The following is a 19272-nucleotide window of genomic DNA, read 5'->3' as shown; positions in this document are numbered from 1 at the left end:
CCGCGCCCACTCGGCGGCTCGGGAGGCGGGGACCGGCCGGGAGGCTGCGCTGCCGCCGCCGTCGTCTTCTTGACCGGGCGAGCAGGAGCAGAGCGGAGGACCAGCCGGAGCCAGCAGCAGCCCTGCTCCCGAGCGGAGCGCAGGCAGCCGCCGCCACCGCCGCGGCCGCCGCCGCCGCCGCCAGAAGTTTGGGTTGAACCGGAGCTGCCGCGAGGAAAACTTTTTTCCCCACCCCGCTCTTTTCCCCCTCCCGCCCGGGAGGAGAAGGAGAAGAAGAAGGAGGAGGGGAAGCCACCCGCCACCGCTGCCGCTGGCGCCAACGCTCGTGGGCTCCGGGTCGGCGCGGCCCGCAGGGGCGGCGGGGGCCTCGCCCCGCGAGGGGAGGAGCACCCCGGGGGCCCCGAGGGGGGCCCGAGGACCGCGGGCTGCGGGTGGCGGCGGCGGCGGCGCGTGTGCCCCGCGCAGGGGAGGGCGCCCGCCCCGCTCCCGGCCCGGCTGCGAGGAGGAGGAGGCGGCGGCGCAGGAGGATGTACTTGGTGGCGGGGGGCAGGGGGCTGGCCGGCTGCGGGCACCTCTCGGTCTCGCTGCTGGGGCTGCTGCTGCTGCTGGCGCGCTCAGGCACCCGGGCGCTGGTCTGCCTGCCCTGTGACGAGTCCAAGTGCGAGGAGCCTCGGAGCTGCCCGGGGAGCATCGTGCAGGGCGTCTGCGGCTGCTGCTACATGTGTGCCCGCCAGAGGAACGAGAGCTGCGGTGGAGCCTACGGGCTCCACGGAGCCTGCGACCGGGGGCTGCGCTGTGTCATCCGCCCCCCGCTCAATGGCGACTCCATCACCGAGTACGAAGTGGGCGTCTGCGAAGGTACGGCCGTCCCTGCTGCGCGCCACCACCTCCCTCCCTCCCCCCCCCCACCTCCACCTCCCCACTTCCCACCTGGCCCGCGCGGAACAAAGTTTGCCTGAGACTTTTCCCAGAGGAGAGAGGGTTCCCGGGGAGGAGGGGCCGTCGCTGTCCCCGGGAGGGTGCCCTGAGATGCCTGCCCAGCGGCGGGCGAGGTTGGATTGCGCGCGCGGGGGAGTGCGGCGGGGGGGGGGGGGGGGAAGCTCCTTCTCAACCCCGCATAGACACGCACACGTGCAGTGATCTGGGCTTACACTGGGTGGCCCTTCCCCGCCCCAAGCAGGGGTACCGCGTTCTGGGGGGGGGGGGGACACTGCGGAGGCTGGCACACGCCAGCCCCGTCGGGGAGTCCGCCCCTGCCGCCCTGCCCGCATAGCGCAGTGTGGCACCCAGGGTTGGTTGTACGCAGTCCGCGCAGCCGGCTTCTGAGAGCGGAGTGAGACCTGTACTCCAGCTTGCACTCCCTGTGTGACTCTTACTTTTTTCTTTTTTTCCTATGCGCTCTTCCTTCACCTCCTTCCTCTTCTTCCTTCGCGTAATAAATCAATTTCAGCTCCGGAATATGTCAGACGCCCAGGCGAAGTTACACATGGTGGTTACTCATTTATTTGCCTATAGGAAACGGTCAAAGGCGGACTCTTCTGGACGGCTAGAGGGGGTGGGTGGGGGCTGCACCTGGGTTGGAAAGTTAGGGCTCACAACGAGAGAGGTTTTCCTTGTCATGAGCCAGCATCCGCGTGTTTCCTGAGCTGGTGCTGATGGCTGGCTTGCTTGTTTGTTTGTTTGTTGTTTGTTTGACAGCGGAGTCTGCTCTCCTTGGCTTCGCCGCCGCCGCGGCGCATTGTGTAACGCAGCGTGGAGATGTACCGAGGGGTGGGGGCGTTGGTAGTGGAGCCTCCCTGGTTGGGAAGCCACGGGGCCTCCTTCTGCATGTGGCTCTACATCTGCCTCCAGGTGCCTGATCTGTTTGAGGTCTGGAATGGACTGGCTTGTCTGGTCCAAGTGGGATCCCTGCCTCCTTAGACGTTGGGGGCCCCCGTGACGTTGTTCCCGGTATCCTGCGAGTGAGCAGGGCTCAGCAGTCTTTCTGGGGTAGTGGCTAGGAAGGACAGCCTCCTGCTTTCACTGCTGACAGCCCGCCCCTGGGACATGGGTTTTACCCTGAAGCATCCTTAGGGGTGTGTGTATATAGTGTGTGTGTGTGTGTGTGTGTGTGTGTGTGTGCGCGCGCGCTTGCTTGCTTGCTTGCTTGCTTGTTGTGCTGGGGTACTGAAAAAAGAGGTGACGGCCTTAAGGACAAAAGTGGGTGTGTTCAAAGGCTTCAGTGCTGTGGTGACTCTTTAAATACACACACGCATTTATTTTTACCCCTGCTTTTAAGGTTTTTGGACAGTTAGTGGAAAATCGGGGAGGCCTTCCTGATTTGGAAGCTAGTGGGCAGTCACAAGTGAAGGGCCGTGTTCCCTGTGGATCGTGCCCTCATTTTCCTGACACACACACAAACGGGGCCCCTCCTGGTGCCCTTTAACAACGTCGTGGGTTTGTTTCTCAGCTCAGGGGAAATGGTCATCGTCAGGCAGGCTGGTAGGATTCCGTGTGTTTCGGCTTGAGGCGTTCTGAATGACTTGGGACTAAAAGGTGTTTCTCCGAACCCTGCCGCGTGGAGGAGTGGGAAACTTGACCCAGCCCTCCCCCCGCCCCCTGCCCCCCAACAGACACGTAAAGAACCGGGAGCGTGTAGTTAAATGCGGGGAAAGGAGAAGAAGGACTTTGGAAGGCTCTGGAGAGTGCGACCCTTGTTTGTTTTTTCATGTGTTTCTGGTGAAGGAAATGCTTGGGGAGCGGGGGGGGGGGGGGCGGACATTTACAGTCTAATCAAGTGTTTTGGCAGCAACACCCCATGTCACAGTATGGAATGATTTTTGGCAGTTTGTCCGGGAGCCAGTCATTCCTCTGAAATGATGCATCCCTCACGCGCTGCCTGTCTCCTGGTAACACCAGGTGCAGTGAGTGTGGGCCTTCAACATGCTTGGAAGTGTTTCTGGACATGATTGTATTTCAATTAGTGTGCTCTGGAAACACACCTCGTTTAGCAGGCCTGTTTTCAGCTGAATGATATGGGCACATCCCCCTTCACCCCTCCCTCCCTCCCTCCCTCCCTCCCTCCCTCCCTCCTTCCCTCCCTCCTTCCTTGCCCCCTTCTCTTCCTCCTTCCTTCACTAAAAGCAACAGACAAATAGATTCTCAAACCCATGAAACCAAGGTAAAAGAGACGGTGTTTTCTGGCCTGATGCAACGGTTAGATTTAGAGAGGCCTTTTCAACCATGTGTTTAAAATTTCAGACATTTTCCCATTCATATAAAATGTATGGAACATATAAGTTAACTGAAGAACCTGTTTCTTTTTTTTTTTTTTCTTTTTTTCTTTCAGGATTAGAGGAATCTTTACAAGTCACTAATTATCTAGAAGGTGCCCCCACCCCCGTCCCATTTTTTCTTTTTCTTTTTTCTGTAACTTTGCATAAAATTTCTCAATGGCCGACGCGTCCCTCAGTTTCCATTTTTATTCAGAAATTCGTGGATATTATCATAACGCACATGAATAGGAATGGATGTATTTTAATTCATGTTCCAAGTCTCTCGTGCTGCATTTTTTGCACTAAAATGACCCCTACTGGCTGTATCTGTTAATGAAAAATCTTTCGAAAGCTTATTTAGTTGGCCACCCTGAGAAAACATACTTCATGCTATAAAAATATGACTAACCCACCTGCTTTCGAAGACATGGCTTAAGTCCAAATTTACATTACTGTTTGTCAACTTGCAGAAATGTTTGTCCTTCCCATACTGACTTCGGTCGGAGAAGAGTGATGCTTTTAAATACAGTTCACAAAATGATTTGGGTCGGCAGCTGAAATGGACCCTTTTTCACACATGGCTCCTTGTTTCGGATTTTTATAGCACACTGACCCCATAAAAATACATGAACAATCTTAACCATAAGAAGAACCCCGAAGAAAAAGATGAATTTCTGAAAGACTAGGAATCAAGACCTGTAAATCAAGCGTCACGTACACCGGGGTTTCTTCTCTGCATTGAGACTGATATTAAATAAATCCTGAATTAGTGACTATGCACATTTGAAAGGCTGAGAGTGGAGCCAGGTACCCAAAGTTTTCTCTCAGTCTTAACAAGTGCCTTCTGGCCCTTAGGAGGGAGCAATTCCCTTTCCCCTTACCATTTACTAGTGAGTCTTCCTGTTAGCCTTTTACAGAACCCTAGCTGGACCGTTCTCTTGGACAGGCGTCTGTCTCCAGGGAAATCACCCACAATCCAAAGAAACAAGTTTGGTTGCTAAACCTCTGAATGGGAGATCTCTTCAAGGGGTCTGAACTTTAAGAGCTCATGAAGTGGGATTGTGTAGGAAGGATGTTTTGATTGGACAGTGAGAACTGTGTTTGGAACTGAGGGAATGAGGCCTCAGACTTTATGCCTCACTTAGGGTGGGGCAAGGTGACCAGCAGACCAGCCCTTTGTCTTAGGGTGATAAAGAAGAAGCTGCTGTGAGCTTGACATTGTGTGGACAGAGTGCTTAGGAACGGAGTGGACACCGTAGAGCTTTGCCCTGAAGACGATACTGCCTTGAGGCAGGTGTCCATGACTGCAGACGGACATCAACGCTCTCTGCAGCTTGCCCTCCGTGGCCCCAGTCTGTATGGAACTGAATTCTTCATAGCTTTCAAAACGACTGCCAATTAAACCCTCTGCCACAACTCAGTTTTCCCAGTGACTTTAGCTCTCCCTCCACCGTGGTCCACAGGGCCGGCGCAAGGAGAACTTGAGATCGTGTGGTGGGAACTTAAAGCAGAGAGCACCGTTTTGTGTTCTGAACCGTGCTTGGGAAGTTCCAGTCCTTCCCTTGTCTCCTGGGACAATCAGTAGCGATGATGCCTGCTTTGGAGAGAGTGGAGGATGTGAGGGGAGAATCCCCAGAGAGCAGTTGTCCAGGACCAGGCAGACACATCAAAACATTTGGCTGGCGTGAGGCACATGGCTACTGCCCTTGTACTCTCGGGGAGGACGTGAAATTAAGAGTCTATGGATTATTATTATTATTATTATTATTATTATCATTATTATTTTGAGCTGAGGATTGAACCTAGGGCCTTGCACTTGCTAGGCAAGCGCTCTACCACTGAGCTAAATCCCCAGCCCGAGTCTATAGATTTTTACCCGTAAAGTAAAGGCGAGGCGGGGCAGAGTTAATACTTCTATTACTGGAGTTACAGAAACTTTTCAAATCCAGCGTTCCAGACTCACTTCTGAGCAGTGCGTGGGGTTCGTTCTCAGCCACAGAAGTCTTCAGGTAGGGTCCATGCTTTGATGCCAGAGAGAGGAAGGCAAGCAGAGGGCATCCAAAATATGTTAGCAGGGTAGGGTATGGGAAGAGAAACCAATTCAAGTAAACAAGGAAGTAATTAGTTCCTCCTCAGAGTAAATATTGACGAAACACAGAGGACCAACTATAACTATTCACGGCACATGGACACATGACAGGGCAAAAAGGGCCTGCCTTTCGGCTGTCAGGCAGGGGCCTAGAATGTTCCCGGTTGGTAAGGAGTCCCGTCACATAAAACACTCGGCCAAGGACAAATGAGATGAGTTGTATACTGTAGAACAGAAAGGCAAAAACAGCCGGTGGGGAGAGGTTTGCTGCTGGAAACGTGGTTAACAGTAGACCAGGAAACTTTGCAAGCAGTGTGTTGGGAAGGACTGTTGTGAGCAGAAGTCACATTCATTTATAAAACATTTTAGTGTGTTTTAGTGTGTATGTATGTGTGTGTGTGTGTGAGAGAGAGAGAGAGAGAGACAGACACAGAGACAGAGAGAGTATATGTGTGTGAGTGTGTGACTGTGAGAGTGTGTGTGTGTACAGTGTGCCACAGTGTGTGCGGATGTCAGAGGACATTTGGGAGTTGGTTCTCTCCTATTACCCTATGGGTGCTGGTGATTGAACTCAGGTTGTCATGCACCTTTACCAGCTGCGCCATCCCGCCTGCCCAAGACAGCTTAATTCGTGAAGAAAAGTGAACAGTCCCCAAACTCTGGATGAGGCATCCATTTATAGGAGGGAGCTATTGGGAGATGTGGTACAAGTTTCTGTTCTCCGTGGTTCCAGTTACTGTCCAGTGGCCGCGGTGAGGAGTCTGGGAAGGCAGGGTGCAGGCATTGTGAAGTTGGCAGATTCAAAGAAGATGGTGGCCCCAGAAAGTGGGTGGACTGAAGGATAAGGAATGAGAAAAGGAGGGGAAAAAAAAAAACCAAAACAAACATTGAATTCATCTTAGCACAACTATATCATCCTTTGAAGAATGATCCAAAACACATTCCAGAGATTAATTGTGAAATTCCTGAAAAATGTGGGTGTGGTGAACTCAGGAAATGGGGCCAGCAGGAGAGATGACAAGGAAGCCTTCATCTGTAAACGAGGCGGGAGGCGGGGGGAATGGGTGGAAGGTGGACACGTTTGGCAAAGCCAGGCACAGGCACGTCTTCACAGTTGTTACCCCGTGTGCCAGGTGGTGTGTTTCGTATAAGGATTTTGGAGACACCTCAGTATAGGCCATTGAATTATTTGAGGAAGGCACCACGCTAGAGTAGCAAGTAGGCATGAATTCCTGTCATCTTAGAGGTCTAATTCTCCAAAGCATCGTTTTCAAAGATCAGGCTCATTTTTGCCTAAAAATCAGTCGTTCATCGATTTCTGTTTTTCCCCTGTCTACAAGGGTTGAAGGAATGCAGGGAGTCTGGGCGTCATTCAGAAGCGGTCTCCATTCTGCACACCAGCTCTCAACCTGTGGGTCACGACCCCTTCAGAGGTCTCCTATCAGATATTTACATTGTGATTCACAACAGTAGCAAAATTACAGTTGTGAAATAGCAACGAAAATAATTTTATGGTTGGGGGGTCAGCACGACATGAGGAACTGTATTAAAGGGTTGCTGTGTCAGGAAGGTTGAGAACCAGTACTGTACGCTCCTTTAGTCAAGATCAACAAGACAGACCCCCCACCACACACACACACACACACACACACACACACCCAAAAAAGATGGTTGGAGCCATGTAAGTTCAAACCAAGTAAAGCTGATGCTTGATTCTGTCATCTCACTTGCTGGGCACGTGGTTAAAATTTGTTAGTATAAGGATCAGGTTCTGAGGCTTGATGGCGCTCATTCATGTTTGACGGGGAAGGAGTAGTCTTCCTAGTCTCTGAAGAGCCCTTACAGTAAGGTGTCGGAGTGTTTCCAACATCTGAGAAGGAGTCTGCATTCTTAATACTTTACTAGCTGTGTGGTTCACAATGGTAGCTTGCCTTTCGTGGGTTTTTTTTCTTTGTTCTGGCTTGCTCTGAGCCAGTACCAGTGTGTGGGCAGTGAACTGGGCGGAGTCTCTGGATGAACAGCTCTGGCCTCCTCACCTTCTCCCAGCCTCTTGCCTTTGACCTGGTCAGATCTAGATAGACCCTTCTCCATTGATGGACAGAGGCATGCTAGATTACACCTGTTTAAGGATGCCCTCGGGGTAAACACAGAACTCTGAAGTGTCTGTTTGGGGCCCACGTGGATGATGGGGGAAAAAAAAGATTTTTAAAGAGATTCTATTTTTCTTTGTTAGTTTCAAAGTGAACACCTTTCAAGACCTTATCTCCCCACTCCAACCTCCATTTTATTCTGAAGACGAGACGTGCCCGTGCTTTAGTGGATGAATGTGAAGGTCAGGAACTTGATATCTGGTGTGGAATCCTCTTCTGAGCGTGTGGTTCCCCCTCTGACTATTGGGGTTAATCGCAGGGTTGTGGTAAGAACTCCCCCGTGTCCCCCCCTAAACACCAGGGAGGATAGCAGTTGTTATCCAGCAAGGCTCAGCCTGACGACATGGCCTGGGCTTATTTCCTCGATCAGCGTCACCTTCTCGTTCCTCAGTCCTTGTTGGGAGTTAGAAGGTGGGGACTCCTGGGAAAGAACCAGTTATTAATGAGGCCAAGTTCTTTCGCCTCCAGCCATTCCCTGGCCGCACCAATGCGGCCAGTTACACTTGAGACCTGTCAGTTGTACCGTCTCTAAATAATCCCTGCGGAGTTTGTATACTTTGGGTAAATGGGGGATCTAAAATGCTTTGTGTTGCGTCGTTGGTTGGAATTGTACATTCAGCTCTTTTTATTCCCCTCCCTGTGGGTTACTGTTTCATCTGGGGAGGTTAGGCGGAGGGGCCCTAAACTCTTTCAGATCAGTTACATACATTGTCTTCTATGTTCTATTTGGAAAGATTTTGCTCAGGTGTGTGTTGGGGGCAGGGAGGGGTGGATGTCACACTGGGGGTCAGCATAGGATGGCAGCTGCCTTGAGCTAAGGAGGCAACTTGTATTGGCCCAGCTCAATGCCTTTCTCCCCCCACCCATCACCTTCAGAACTGTAGGGCCCACCTGCTGCTGTGATACAAACCTCAAAGCCAAAAGTTTAAGCAGTCCATTCCTTTCTACTTCAACCACTTACCCGCTTTCTAGGTCAGCTCGTTTCCCTATGAAGTTAGGGAGCTCCAGCTAACCAGAGAAGCATCTGCCCACAAATTATTTAATGGGCATCTGCTGTGGGTCTGGTTTCTGCGTTATAAAATCCCGGGACCCTCTTTTGTAAAAAAAAAAAACTGGGCTTCTGAAAGTTTAATGGCCCACAGTCACCTGGGAGCTTATTAAAAATGCAGGTTTGGCGACTAGGGATTAGAGTTTAGTGGTAGAGCACATGTCTAGCATGTGCAAGGCTCTGACCCCCACACCTAAACAAACAGAGCGGATTCTGATTCAGTAGGCCTGGGGTGGACCCGGGTGGTTGTCACTCTCCGGTGGTGCCAGGAGGGTTATTTAGTCCCAGGAGCCTTCGCAGCACATGTTCAGCTTTTGTAGCATGAAGTTGATGTATAAGGGTATGTCTGAAAACTGTCACATGCTATGACAATTGTCTTTCAATCATAGTAAATAAGATAGGGCCCTGTTTTTCTAGAGGTCATGGTTTAATGATGGGTAGGGAAGCCTGGGGCCATTCATTGGGGTAGTCCTAGACAGTGAAACCTGAGATAGGCATGTACTGAGCACATCAGGAGCAGATGAGAGAGAGGGAGCCCCTAACTTTTCCTCTGACCACCAGGAATGGATGGTCCAGCCTCACCCAGGAGTGTCTTCTCTTCCCTCTTTTATCCCATTTTTCTTGTCCAATACCACCACCAACAAAATGGGTCTTGAGCCTAGATACAACCAATGTTCATTATCTTGACTCAGTTTTTACCTGGGAGACCAACCTTGGCTAGTTTCCCCTGTCTTTGGTTTTCTCATGTAAATAAACCTGGAGTGTCACAAGCTTTTCATCAAGTAACTGTAGTGAAGATTAGCGATAACAAATATGAACATATGTTGTAGGTGATTATATAGATATGAGTAGTCTGAGATTATATGCTTACCCTTAAATGCTAAATACTGTCCTTAGTGGATTTTTTTAAAAAAAATAACTAATATTAATTCTAGTCTGCATTCTTTCTTATTTTCATCATTGTTAGCTTTCCCTGCGTGTAAATTGGAAAGTCACCTTCGTGGATATATTCACACCTCCTCCACACATACTCTCTTTCCACAGGAGGCTCAGGATGGTAATTCTGGTCTCAGATGTTTATCCCAGAGAAAAAAATGACTCTTGTAGTCCAGAGAACAAGGTGTTCCTTGGTTTGGCCTAGGGTAACCCTAATTTCCAGGCCTGTGGAGTTGGGTGGAATGTGAACATTTGCTCGGCTCTGTGCTTTGAATTCTTACTTTCAAAGAACTGTTTCTAATTGGTATCTTTTAAAATCTAACAAGGTACGTGTCATCACAAGACCCAGGGCCGGGGTATATCTTGTTACTGGTCTCCATCTAGCATGTGGTGTCCTTTCAGGTGAGTGTGTACCTCAGGGCTACCACTGGATTGGCCTGCTAGGGTTTGTGGAGAGTCTGTGTGACAGAGGAAGGGACAGACATTCCACAGTTAAAATATCTGACGCGCTTTGGCTCCCTGGGTAGGTGTGGTCCCACAGTATGGTAGTTGTTAACTGTGTCCTTCCTACTTGCCTAGCAATGAGTGCCATTTAGGAAGTCAATCAATATTAGCTCAGCGTTCCCCAGATGGATACTTCCTATTGGCCTCTGTGGAGCAAAGGAGAAAGAACCTATGGGGGTAAAAGTCTCTGATCAGTAATTTAGAATTGGTTTGTTTGGACAGCCAGACCTTATAACATCGCAGAAACTGGAATTCCCCCCCCCCCACCCCAGACACTCTGTTAGCACCTATCATTGAGATGACCCTTCTCTTTTATCAGGAGTGTTGGTATTCAAACATGTAACCTGTAATCAAAATGAGGGAAATAAACCCTACAAAACATAATTTCAGGGTTTTCTTTTATGTCAATGCTAGTCAAACCCAAGTATAACATTCTAATTAGAAACATTCCAAGAACACTTGTCTTAAGAGTATGTAAGAAAGGAAATTAAGGGGCTGGAGAGATGGCTCAGTGGTTAAGAGCACTGGCTGCCCTTCCAGAGGACCCAGCTTTGATTCCCAGAACCCACATGGTGGCTCACAGCTATCTTGTAATTCCAGTTTTAGGGGTTCTGACACCCTTTTCTGGCTTCAGTGGGCACCAGGCATGCATGTGTGCAGACAAAACACCCATACACATAAAACTGTTAAAAATAAAATTAAGGGCTGGCTATGATTAAGAGTGTCATCTTTTTTTAAAAAAAAATTATTATTTCTAATTCCTGAGGATTTGACACACCTACTCCAAAAGTTTGAACTAAGTCTCTAGCAACCAGCTATCCCAAAGGGGTTTTGTTTGTTTGTTTTTTGTTTGTTTGTTTTTTCTTTTAGGCCGCACGCTGTAAATGGAGACTTGTGTCTGTCTTGTTTAGCATTTCAAAACAAAAAATCATAAACAGACATCTCAGATTCAAGACAGAAAGGAATTTCTGGCAGGGCAGGACGAAACCTGAGCAGGCAGAGCCTCGTTTACTGGAGGGCACTTCCTCAACTTCATGTCCAAAGGCCTCAGGAAGAGGGTTCACAGCTGTGATCAAACCAAAGGCATCTATCTGGATGCTAAAGGGTTGTGACACCATTTTTGGAGATTCCAGAAGACCTGCCAGAAAGAGGCAGATCTGCCTGGAGGTTGTTGCACCTGAACCAGACAGTAGCAAGAACTACTTAGACCACCCCACCCCACTCCAGCCTCACTGCATGTCAAGAATCAGGGCCAAGGGCTCCGTCCCCCAAAATGGGAGTTTATTATTCTGCATATGTAAAACGAAGTCTCTTTTTACCTGTTCTTGTTGGAGCTTTGGAGCTTATTTATTTGTTTATGTATTTATTATTCATTTTAAAGTATGAACCGAGTGAGGTAAAGGGGTGGGTTTGAGACCTTCCTGTCACTGCCAATCAAAGTAGAAGGATCTGTAAGTGACTTTAAAAAGAATGGGAACGCTGAATGCTATTTGAGAACCCAAGTTCATATATTTTCAGGCAGCTGTTAGGAAAATTATTACCACGACCTATGACTTAAAATTGAAAGGCCAACTAACTCCATATTTTAATCCAAGTGTGAATGTACTTATTGATGTCCTGGCTTGTTTCAGAGAGGATTTGAGGCTTTTCACAGAGGTAAATATCACCAGATTCTTATGTCCGAGAGCAGTGTGCTGAAGGAGAAAAGAAAAAATAGTCGTGGCTTCTGGATTCTTTCCTCCTCATCTAAACAGCTCTGTGACTTAAGACCCTGTAACTATCCCGCATTTCACTTTGTCTTCATTTGTCCAAAGGAAATTAGGCAGTTACCTATGTGAATGGGGGGCGGGGGGACGACACGAAATCAGATGGGATCCTAAGGCTGCTCTTAGGTCATAAGATGGGAGCTTTTATGACCCAGAAGAGCTGGCCAAGGATCAGGTATTAGCTTGTGTTTACAGAGTGAAGGAAGAGTGGAGGGCATCCACCTGATGCTCCACCAGGTGCTGGAAACTGTAGGGCTCAGCAGGAAAACTCCCAAGAAGTCTGCTCCGGTTATCTTTATTGGGACACATCGGTGACAGCAAACACATCATTATCGGGACATTAGTGACATCTATTAAGTGCTCGTAGCCTGTCACTGTTAAACTGTGTTCTGAGCTTCAGCACCCAAGTCTGTCTACGCTGGCTTTCATTCTTTCTCCATTTCTCATTTGCTCTGTTAATTATTACAGTTATCCTGGGCCCGAGGTAGGTAGGTGACATACTGCTGAAGGAGAAGCTCGGGCAAAGACGGGTCAAAACTCGCCCACTTCGCATGCTCCTCTCTGCCTCTGACACTGGGGAGAGCTGAGTAATTGCTACTCTTCCTAATGACCGCAGGCAGCAGCCAGATTCTCTGCATTCTTTTACCTTTGCGGCTGTTTTCACTTGCCAGGGAGTTTCCTCATGGAGCAGACTGAATTTAAAGAAACATAACTACTAGTGCACCCAAGTGGAGGGCGGTGGGGTGGGGGGAGGGCAACTGCTGGAGGGAGCTCCTTGGTATCTCAAGTTCGGAGGATGAAATGTTAACTGTAAGGACCAAGCCCCTGGCTGTATTGGCTACTGACTGAGCCTTCTGGTCTCTCGGCGACCCAACATAGCCTCACTTAACTTGTTTTCAAAGTACAAGCCAACGCTGAAGCTTGGGAGGTTGCCTCTTGGAGTTTCCACCTTCCTTTGCATATTCCACCCAAAGCTTGGTGGTCTAAACCCATCGCCCTGCAACTCGGTGACTATGTGATTCTAAAGAATAGGAACCCCTTGGCATTGCCTCCAGCAGATACAGCCATCACCTTACTTTATCTGAGGGCTGGTCCACATTTACAAGGTCAGCCTTCCAGAATGACACTGATTGGTTAATTCCAGTCAGTATTTATTCATTGATAAATCTGCTGAATGTTGCATACTCCCAAACGATATCATACAACACGAAAAATAATTATGACGTGGTTTTCCTGATTCTGGGTTTAATTTCCCAAGCCACCGATCCCTACCTATAAGAACTTACAATAGTCCTTTCCTCTAATCTATAAAACTGTTACCAGTTTACTATCAACTGGGTGGATATTTTATATTGTACCTGCACTTGCTCTTTCATTTTCAGACGATGGTATCAAAAGTTCCAGAGCTCACCTTAGCTCTTCTTGTCTAGTTTGCTAGATAGTAGCTAGTGGCCATGAAAATAGCCATTGAGATGTGGGTGGTGTTAATCTGCCAACTCGAGCTTTTGCCTAAGATTGGTTTTCCTGTGTTCTTCCGTGCTATATAAATAGGTCTTTATTTGGGTTTCTTCCTGCTTGATTTGGGACATCTAGCCGAAGACCTTTGAGCATCTGAAGTTCTGGCACCCAGAACTCTCTGTCTTGGAAGCAGCCAGGAAGAGTGGTGTGTGTGTGTGTGTGTGTGTGTGTGTGTGTGTGTGTGTGTGTGTGTGTGTGTGTTGCAGTAAGTGTATGCTGGCTGGGAGGTCCAGTGGCTACCCACGGGGCTCATTCTCCACATTGCCAATCCTGGTGGTTGACCCTCCTTTTCTAGCAGTCCTTTGCCAAAACCTTCTGCAAGCTGAAGGGTAGGAGCCTTGACAGCCTTTGGAAGAAGACTTCTTCTCACTGTCTTCCCGCTTGCCTCCATGTTCTCCCCAGCATGGCTGCTTGCTTTCTGCTCTCTGGCTATTGGTGACCTGGCTGTTACCAGAAGTCAGTGCCAAACAACCCATCCTCTGTGAGGACTTCTTCCAGTCAACCATGTCTGCACTTAACTGCTAAAGGATTCTGTGAAAATCTTCACGGGGGCCCAGAACTTCACATTCCTTTGGTGCCGTGGCATGTAATGGCATGAGTCAAGAAAAAAAAGTTATAGAAGTTTGTAAAACAAAAAAAAAATCTTTACGAGGCTGTCGTTAACCTACCTTCTGTCCTAAAAAAGAAATGCTCAGGACGGAAAAATGTTTCTGCGGCATCATCAGGTGGGGACTCTGAGTGGTGCAGTTCCAGAAGCATCCTTGAGGGAGACAGCTGTTATCACTTCTTTCATTTTTGCCTTTAACGTTGGGCTTAGAAGTTGGGCGTGTGCCTGTGGATGTGCCTTTAGGTTGCAACACGACAAATGCTCCACGGTACTGCTGCTGTGCTCCAAACGACTCTCGGTTAGCATGCCAAGAGTGGTTGCCTCTCTGTAGACAGCAAAGCAAAGGGGAAGCCTCCTGAAGGTTGTACATTGCTTTATTGAGTGTGTGTGTGTGTGTGTGTGTGTGTGTGTGTGTGTGTGTCCATGCATGTGTGTATGCATGCACGCGCATGCAGATGTGTGTGTATGTATGCATGGGTATGTGTGTATAGGTGTGTGTATGCATGGGTGTGTGTGCAGGTGTGTGTGTGTGCAGGTGTGTGTGTATGTATCTATGCGTGTGTGTGCATGCGCAAGCATGCAGATGTGTATATGTGTGTATGTATGCATGGGTGTGTGTGTACAGGTGTGTGTATACAGGTGTGTGTATGCATGGGTGTGTATGCATGGGTAGATGTGTACAGGTGTGTGTGTATGTATACATGGGTGTGTGTGTTCATGTGTGTGTACATGCATGGGTGTGTGGGGGAGTTGGGTTAATGGTTGACATTGGATATCTCGATTGCTCTCCATCTGAGTTTTTGAAACTGAGTCTCACTCAAGGCCGGAAGCTCACCAGTGTAATCAGACTAGCTGGCCAGTGAGCTTCGAAGATTCTTCTGTCTCCATCCCACTGTGCTGGGGTTTTAGCCTCTACACAGTGTAGGTGACGTGAACTCGGGTCCTTATGCTTGTGTGGCAAGCTCTCTACGGATTGAACCATCTCCCCAGTCCTGTTTTATTTATTGTATTTGAACATAGGTTCTACTTGGAGGCTTTTAAACTGCCTGTTTAATTGGAATGTCGATGAGTAGGCAAGTGGAGCTTAGGAATAATCTGACGTTTATTTCTTGGTGACTGAGACACGTTATTATCTCTGGAGCAGTAAAGGATGCTTTTTAACAGGCTATCATTAAACATAGTTTTTCGACCTTATCAAGGAATTTTAGATGGGAGAGCCAAAAGAAAAAAAAAAAAACAAAAACAGAAATTTAGGGTGAGAAGTGGAAGACATCTGTAGGGAAATAAACAAAATGCAAGGAGCCAAAGGTGTGTTTGGTTGGAAAGAGATCATGTTATTTTCAAAGACTAAACTGGGAAAAAGTGAGCCCCTCAGCAGCCAAGTTTACCAAGGCGCTATTCAGAAAATTACACTAGACACTTAGAAAGACAGAGGAAAAAGAAAAGACCCTGCCAACAGAGGCCTGGAAAACTTGAAGGAGATAAAGTATTTACAAGTTTTAATAACATAGAACACATCCAAGAGAAATACATAATTGCAGCTGCATTTGGCAATGAAAATAGCCCGTGTGTTATATTTTTTAAATTGTCTGTGAGTATGTAAGCTTTTGCCCTGGGGGTAAGAAATGCTTGGGTGATAATGTTTCTTGAGAGAATGGAAAAGTAGAAGGTATCAGGAAGTAAAAAGAAAGAGGAGGAAGTGTCAGCTTTTTGACTCTAGAGGAGGAGTGTATTTTATATGCATAATTGTTACAGTTGTTTCTAATCTTAGTGTAATAAGCATTTAACTTCCCATAGGGCCGTGGTAATTTACATATTATTACTGAAAGCCCACAGGTAAGGGAAAAATTAAGAGTGCTAAATTAAAAGAACTGACGGTCTTGTTCCTGAAGTTTTAGGTTTTCCAACCTGATTTCAATCTTGGGCCGAGACCCTTGGAAAAATCCAAAACTCGGAAATGTGCTCAATACATTTGTCATTATCCTGCGCTACCAGATCTAGCAGCAAGGCCAGGAACTGGAAACTGGGTGTGGTGTCGGTTTTCAGCTTCTCTGGGCCTGCTGCACAGCCTTTCAGATGGGCTCTCATCCTTCAGGCTCTCCGCTCTCCGCCACTTTCTTTGTGAAGCCTTCCTGCCCTGCCCAGGAAAAAGTAATACCATCCCCTGCTCCTGGGTGCCCATAAATAGCACTTTCCTTCACTTCTTTTAGGCCTTTCAGACTGTGTTAGAGTTCACATTTCTGCCTTCCTCCCTGCCGGGTTGTGTGATCCACTCCAGTGCCAGGATTGTGTGTTATTCTGGCGCTTGGCACACAGGAAGAACTCAATGAGCATTTGTTGACTAAATCTAGACTCAAGGTCATCCAAGATATTAGACAAAAACCTTTTCCGTCTCAGCCGTTTGGTTTGTATTGTGGAAACTGAAATGAGAGGTGCTTACCTGTTTCTAGACCGTCCCCGCCCCCACATCCCACACCCCCCACCCCCCACCACACATACCCTACCCCACCTCCACCCCCCACCCCACTCCACCCCCGTGAGAAATCCTGTCATTCCCGAAGGATGCGCAGGTGAGTTTTAACTGTGTCCACCTCAGCCAGTCTTAATGTTTTTGGTAGCGTTTCCACAATGAGTTGAATTCAGCCATTATTTATTTTAACAAGTATTTAAAGCATTTTTTTTTCATTTATTCATTAGAACTTCTGCCTCCAGCTTGTCATCAGAGTGTCCCCTTTCATGGGCGGCCCCCTCACTTGTAAGAATTGTCCTTGTAAGGACACTTAGAAGTACTTGCTGTTAGCCTTTTCCTGGTGGCCAGGGAATCTGGTGCACTAAGCAAGTACGGTGACCAGCTGCTGATGAACTTCCGAGAAATGAATGATGAACAGCTTCGAGAACACACGTCACATGGCCACACAGGAACACCTGTCAGTAAAAACAGACCTCTGGAGTCTCAGCAAATCCAGAATGGTGCCTTATTTGAGAATGTCCACTCATTGGGAGGGAACTGAGTTCGACCAAGATGCCTTGGATGTTGGGTCTGTGTTAAGGGCAGTGAATTGGCTGCTCCCTCACCCTCTCAGGTGATGTCCCCCTGTCCTGAGGAATTTAGGCTCCTCTGGGGAAGAAAATCTTAAACCTAGAACAGGAGGGTGCAAGTGTGTGACTGGATACTTTGAAAACGCCTCCTGGTGGCTTCAGCAGCAAGTCCACAGGAATGCAATATAAGGAATTTGGGGAAGCACGGTCCCTTTTGGATTTCCTCCAAATCCCGTAATTTTAGGGACTGAGGAATCTTTGATGATTAGTGGCGGCGCGGGGAGCCCGAACGTGTTGTATTTAGTGGCAGGGAGTTGTTTTCCCTTCAACACTAGTCGTGAACTTTTTGTTTGTTTGTTTTTCCAGAGGTCTTAAAGTGATTTACAAATGGAGACAGGCTGACATCAGATACTTAAGGATACAGGCCCGAAGGAGACTAAGCCTCTCTCTGCTGCCAAGGAAGAGAGATTGGAACAAGATAGAGTGCAGGGGGTCAAGTCACAGACACATAGAGACTTACCCTGACAAGTGTGTGGTCCAGCCAGTGCTGGGACCAAACCCAGGCAGGGCCTTGTGTTCCGACCACCCCCTCCCATGTAGTTTAATCGTTGAAGCACACATGCCTTGGCAACCCCATTTTCTTAGGGCATGTTGATTTTGACGACCCCGCTCCAGCGTTCCGCCGTTCTCACGTTTTAGATGCTCATCCCATACCCAGTTGTAACTGTTGATAATGTTCATATTCCAGTTGGTGGATTTGCCAGTCACCCATTTTCGGGCCCTATTATTGAATGACGGCTTGCTGTCATCAAAGGTTTTTGGAACTGGAAAGAGGGGGCCCGTTGACACAGATGGCAAAGTTACTCAGGTTGTCCATAGTCCATCCTTGGCAATGAGAAGTGGAGACGCCTAAGTAAAGTACTTTGGCGGATCCCCTGATCTGATGGATGGCTCTTTAGAAAGTATTGGAGGTTTAAATAAAATTTAGCCTCCAGACTTCGGGGACAGGTTTGTCCCTCTTTGCCTCTATCAGCAGGCAGCACTTTTGACTTGATGGCAAACAGCGCCCCCTGAGGTGTGTGTTCTTAAACCTGTGGTTCCGTAGTTAATTCAGGGAGCAGGTGAAGAACCTTGATCATGCTTGCTTGCTTGCTGCTGCTGCAATGCAATGCAATGCAATGCAATGCAATGCAGTGCACACTTACCCTTGAACTTCAGCAAAATAAATGAATGGAAGCTGAGGCCTGGGAAGTGTACTTGAAGGAGGGCGTGCCCATCAGACTGCAAGCCAAAGCAAACAGTCCTTGTGACTGGGAGGAGAGAACGGGAGAAGTGAGTGTGAATTATAACCAGAAAGTACCATTTCAGTCACATGGATAGCTGCGCTCCCCGAGTCTTGAAAAGAGCCCCTCAAAGCTATTGGAAGGAGATAAATGTTTGAACTGGCTCTTGACTAGCTTATCATGCCTGCGTTTGAGCCCAGAGATATGGCACTTGAGGAGAAAAGTGATATTTGAGGTAGAGAAGGCAAACGAGAGGGCTACCAGGGGCAGGAAGAGAGACAGGAAGACATCAGTGACCTAGGATGGAGTCTTGCAGAGTAATGGGTGGACAGGCAGAATGGGAGTGGGAATGTTGTCCATGAGTCTGCACCTATGGAGACAGACATTCTGTCGTTCCCTACAGGGGACAATGTGTTGCTGCAGTGGACAACTGTGCATATGTTACAGGTTTTTGTGATGCGTGCATATTCATATACAAGCATCCCTATGTGCAATGTGCCATTATTGGTGTGTAGAGATGAATGCATATACATCGTTTCTGTGCCTGAATCTGCCCGGGTCTTCTCTCTTCTGAAATGACTGGGGTTCTCAGGAGGTTTATAGTTGCTAATGCCATGACCAGGGTGTCCACAAAGGCAGCCTGTCCAAAAGCATTGATAAAGAAATTCCTTAAAACCTCGCGTGCTCAAAAGATCCTTGGTGCTGAGTTGCATATGCAGCACCCTTCATGAATAAAGAAACCTGAGGTTCATTCATGGTCCCTCGGAAAGTGTATCCAAGGTCCTTCTTTGTAGTTCCAGTTTGAACATCTTATTCCTCATCACTAGATATGTGTTCTGGGGCCAAATGTCAGCTGCTGCCATCATTTTAAAGGAGACTATTGTAAAGGAAGCATGCTTTTACTAGATAACTGGGGAGGAGCAAAAGAAAAGTTATCCCCAGTACTCTCCTTAAAACACAGAACCAGCTTCATGCTTCTGTTATCTGTTCCTGTCCGTTCTTCTATATACGGAGTTGTTTTGTTTTGAAGCGTGCATTGTGTACCCCACCTCTTTCAGGTTAATGGGCACGCTTTCCT

General features: G+C 48.1%; 1 protein-coding gene across 2 annotated transcripts in view; it reads left to right on the top strand.

Annotated features, from left to right (window-relative positions):
* The first annotated feature begins 527 nt into the window (after positions 1 to 527).
* The window catches only part of Crim1 (cysteine rich transmembrane BMP regulator 1), a 183853-nt gene continuing 165108 nt past the window's right edge, over positions 528 to 19272 (top strand). For both annotated transcript variants that reach the window (XM_059248354.1, XM_059248353.1), the window contains exon 1: positions 528 to 858. In XM_059248354.1, the coding sequence (XP_059104337.1) occupies positions 528 to 858 (331 nt within the window). The remainder of the gene's footprint in view (positions 859 to 19272) is intronic.

The sequence above is a fragment of the Peromyscus eremicus genome, chromosome 22, assembly GCF_949786415.1.
Source record: "Peromyscus eremicus chromosome 22, PerEre_H2_v1, whole genome shotgun sequence".
Taxonomy (NCBI): Eukaryota; Metazoa; Chordata; class Mammalia; order Rodentia; family Cricetidae; genus Peromyscus; species Peromyscus eremicus.
This window is presented reverse-complemented; position numbering and strand designations above follow the sequence as displayed.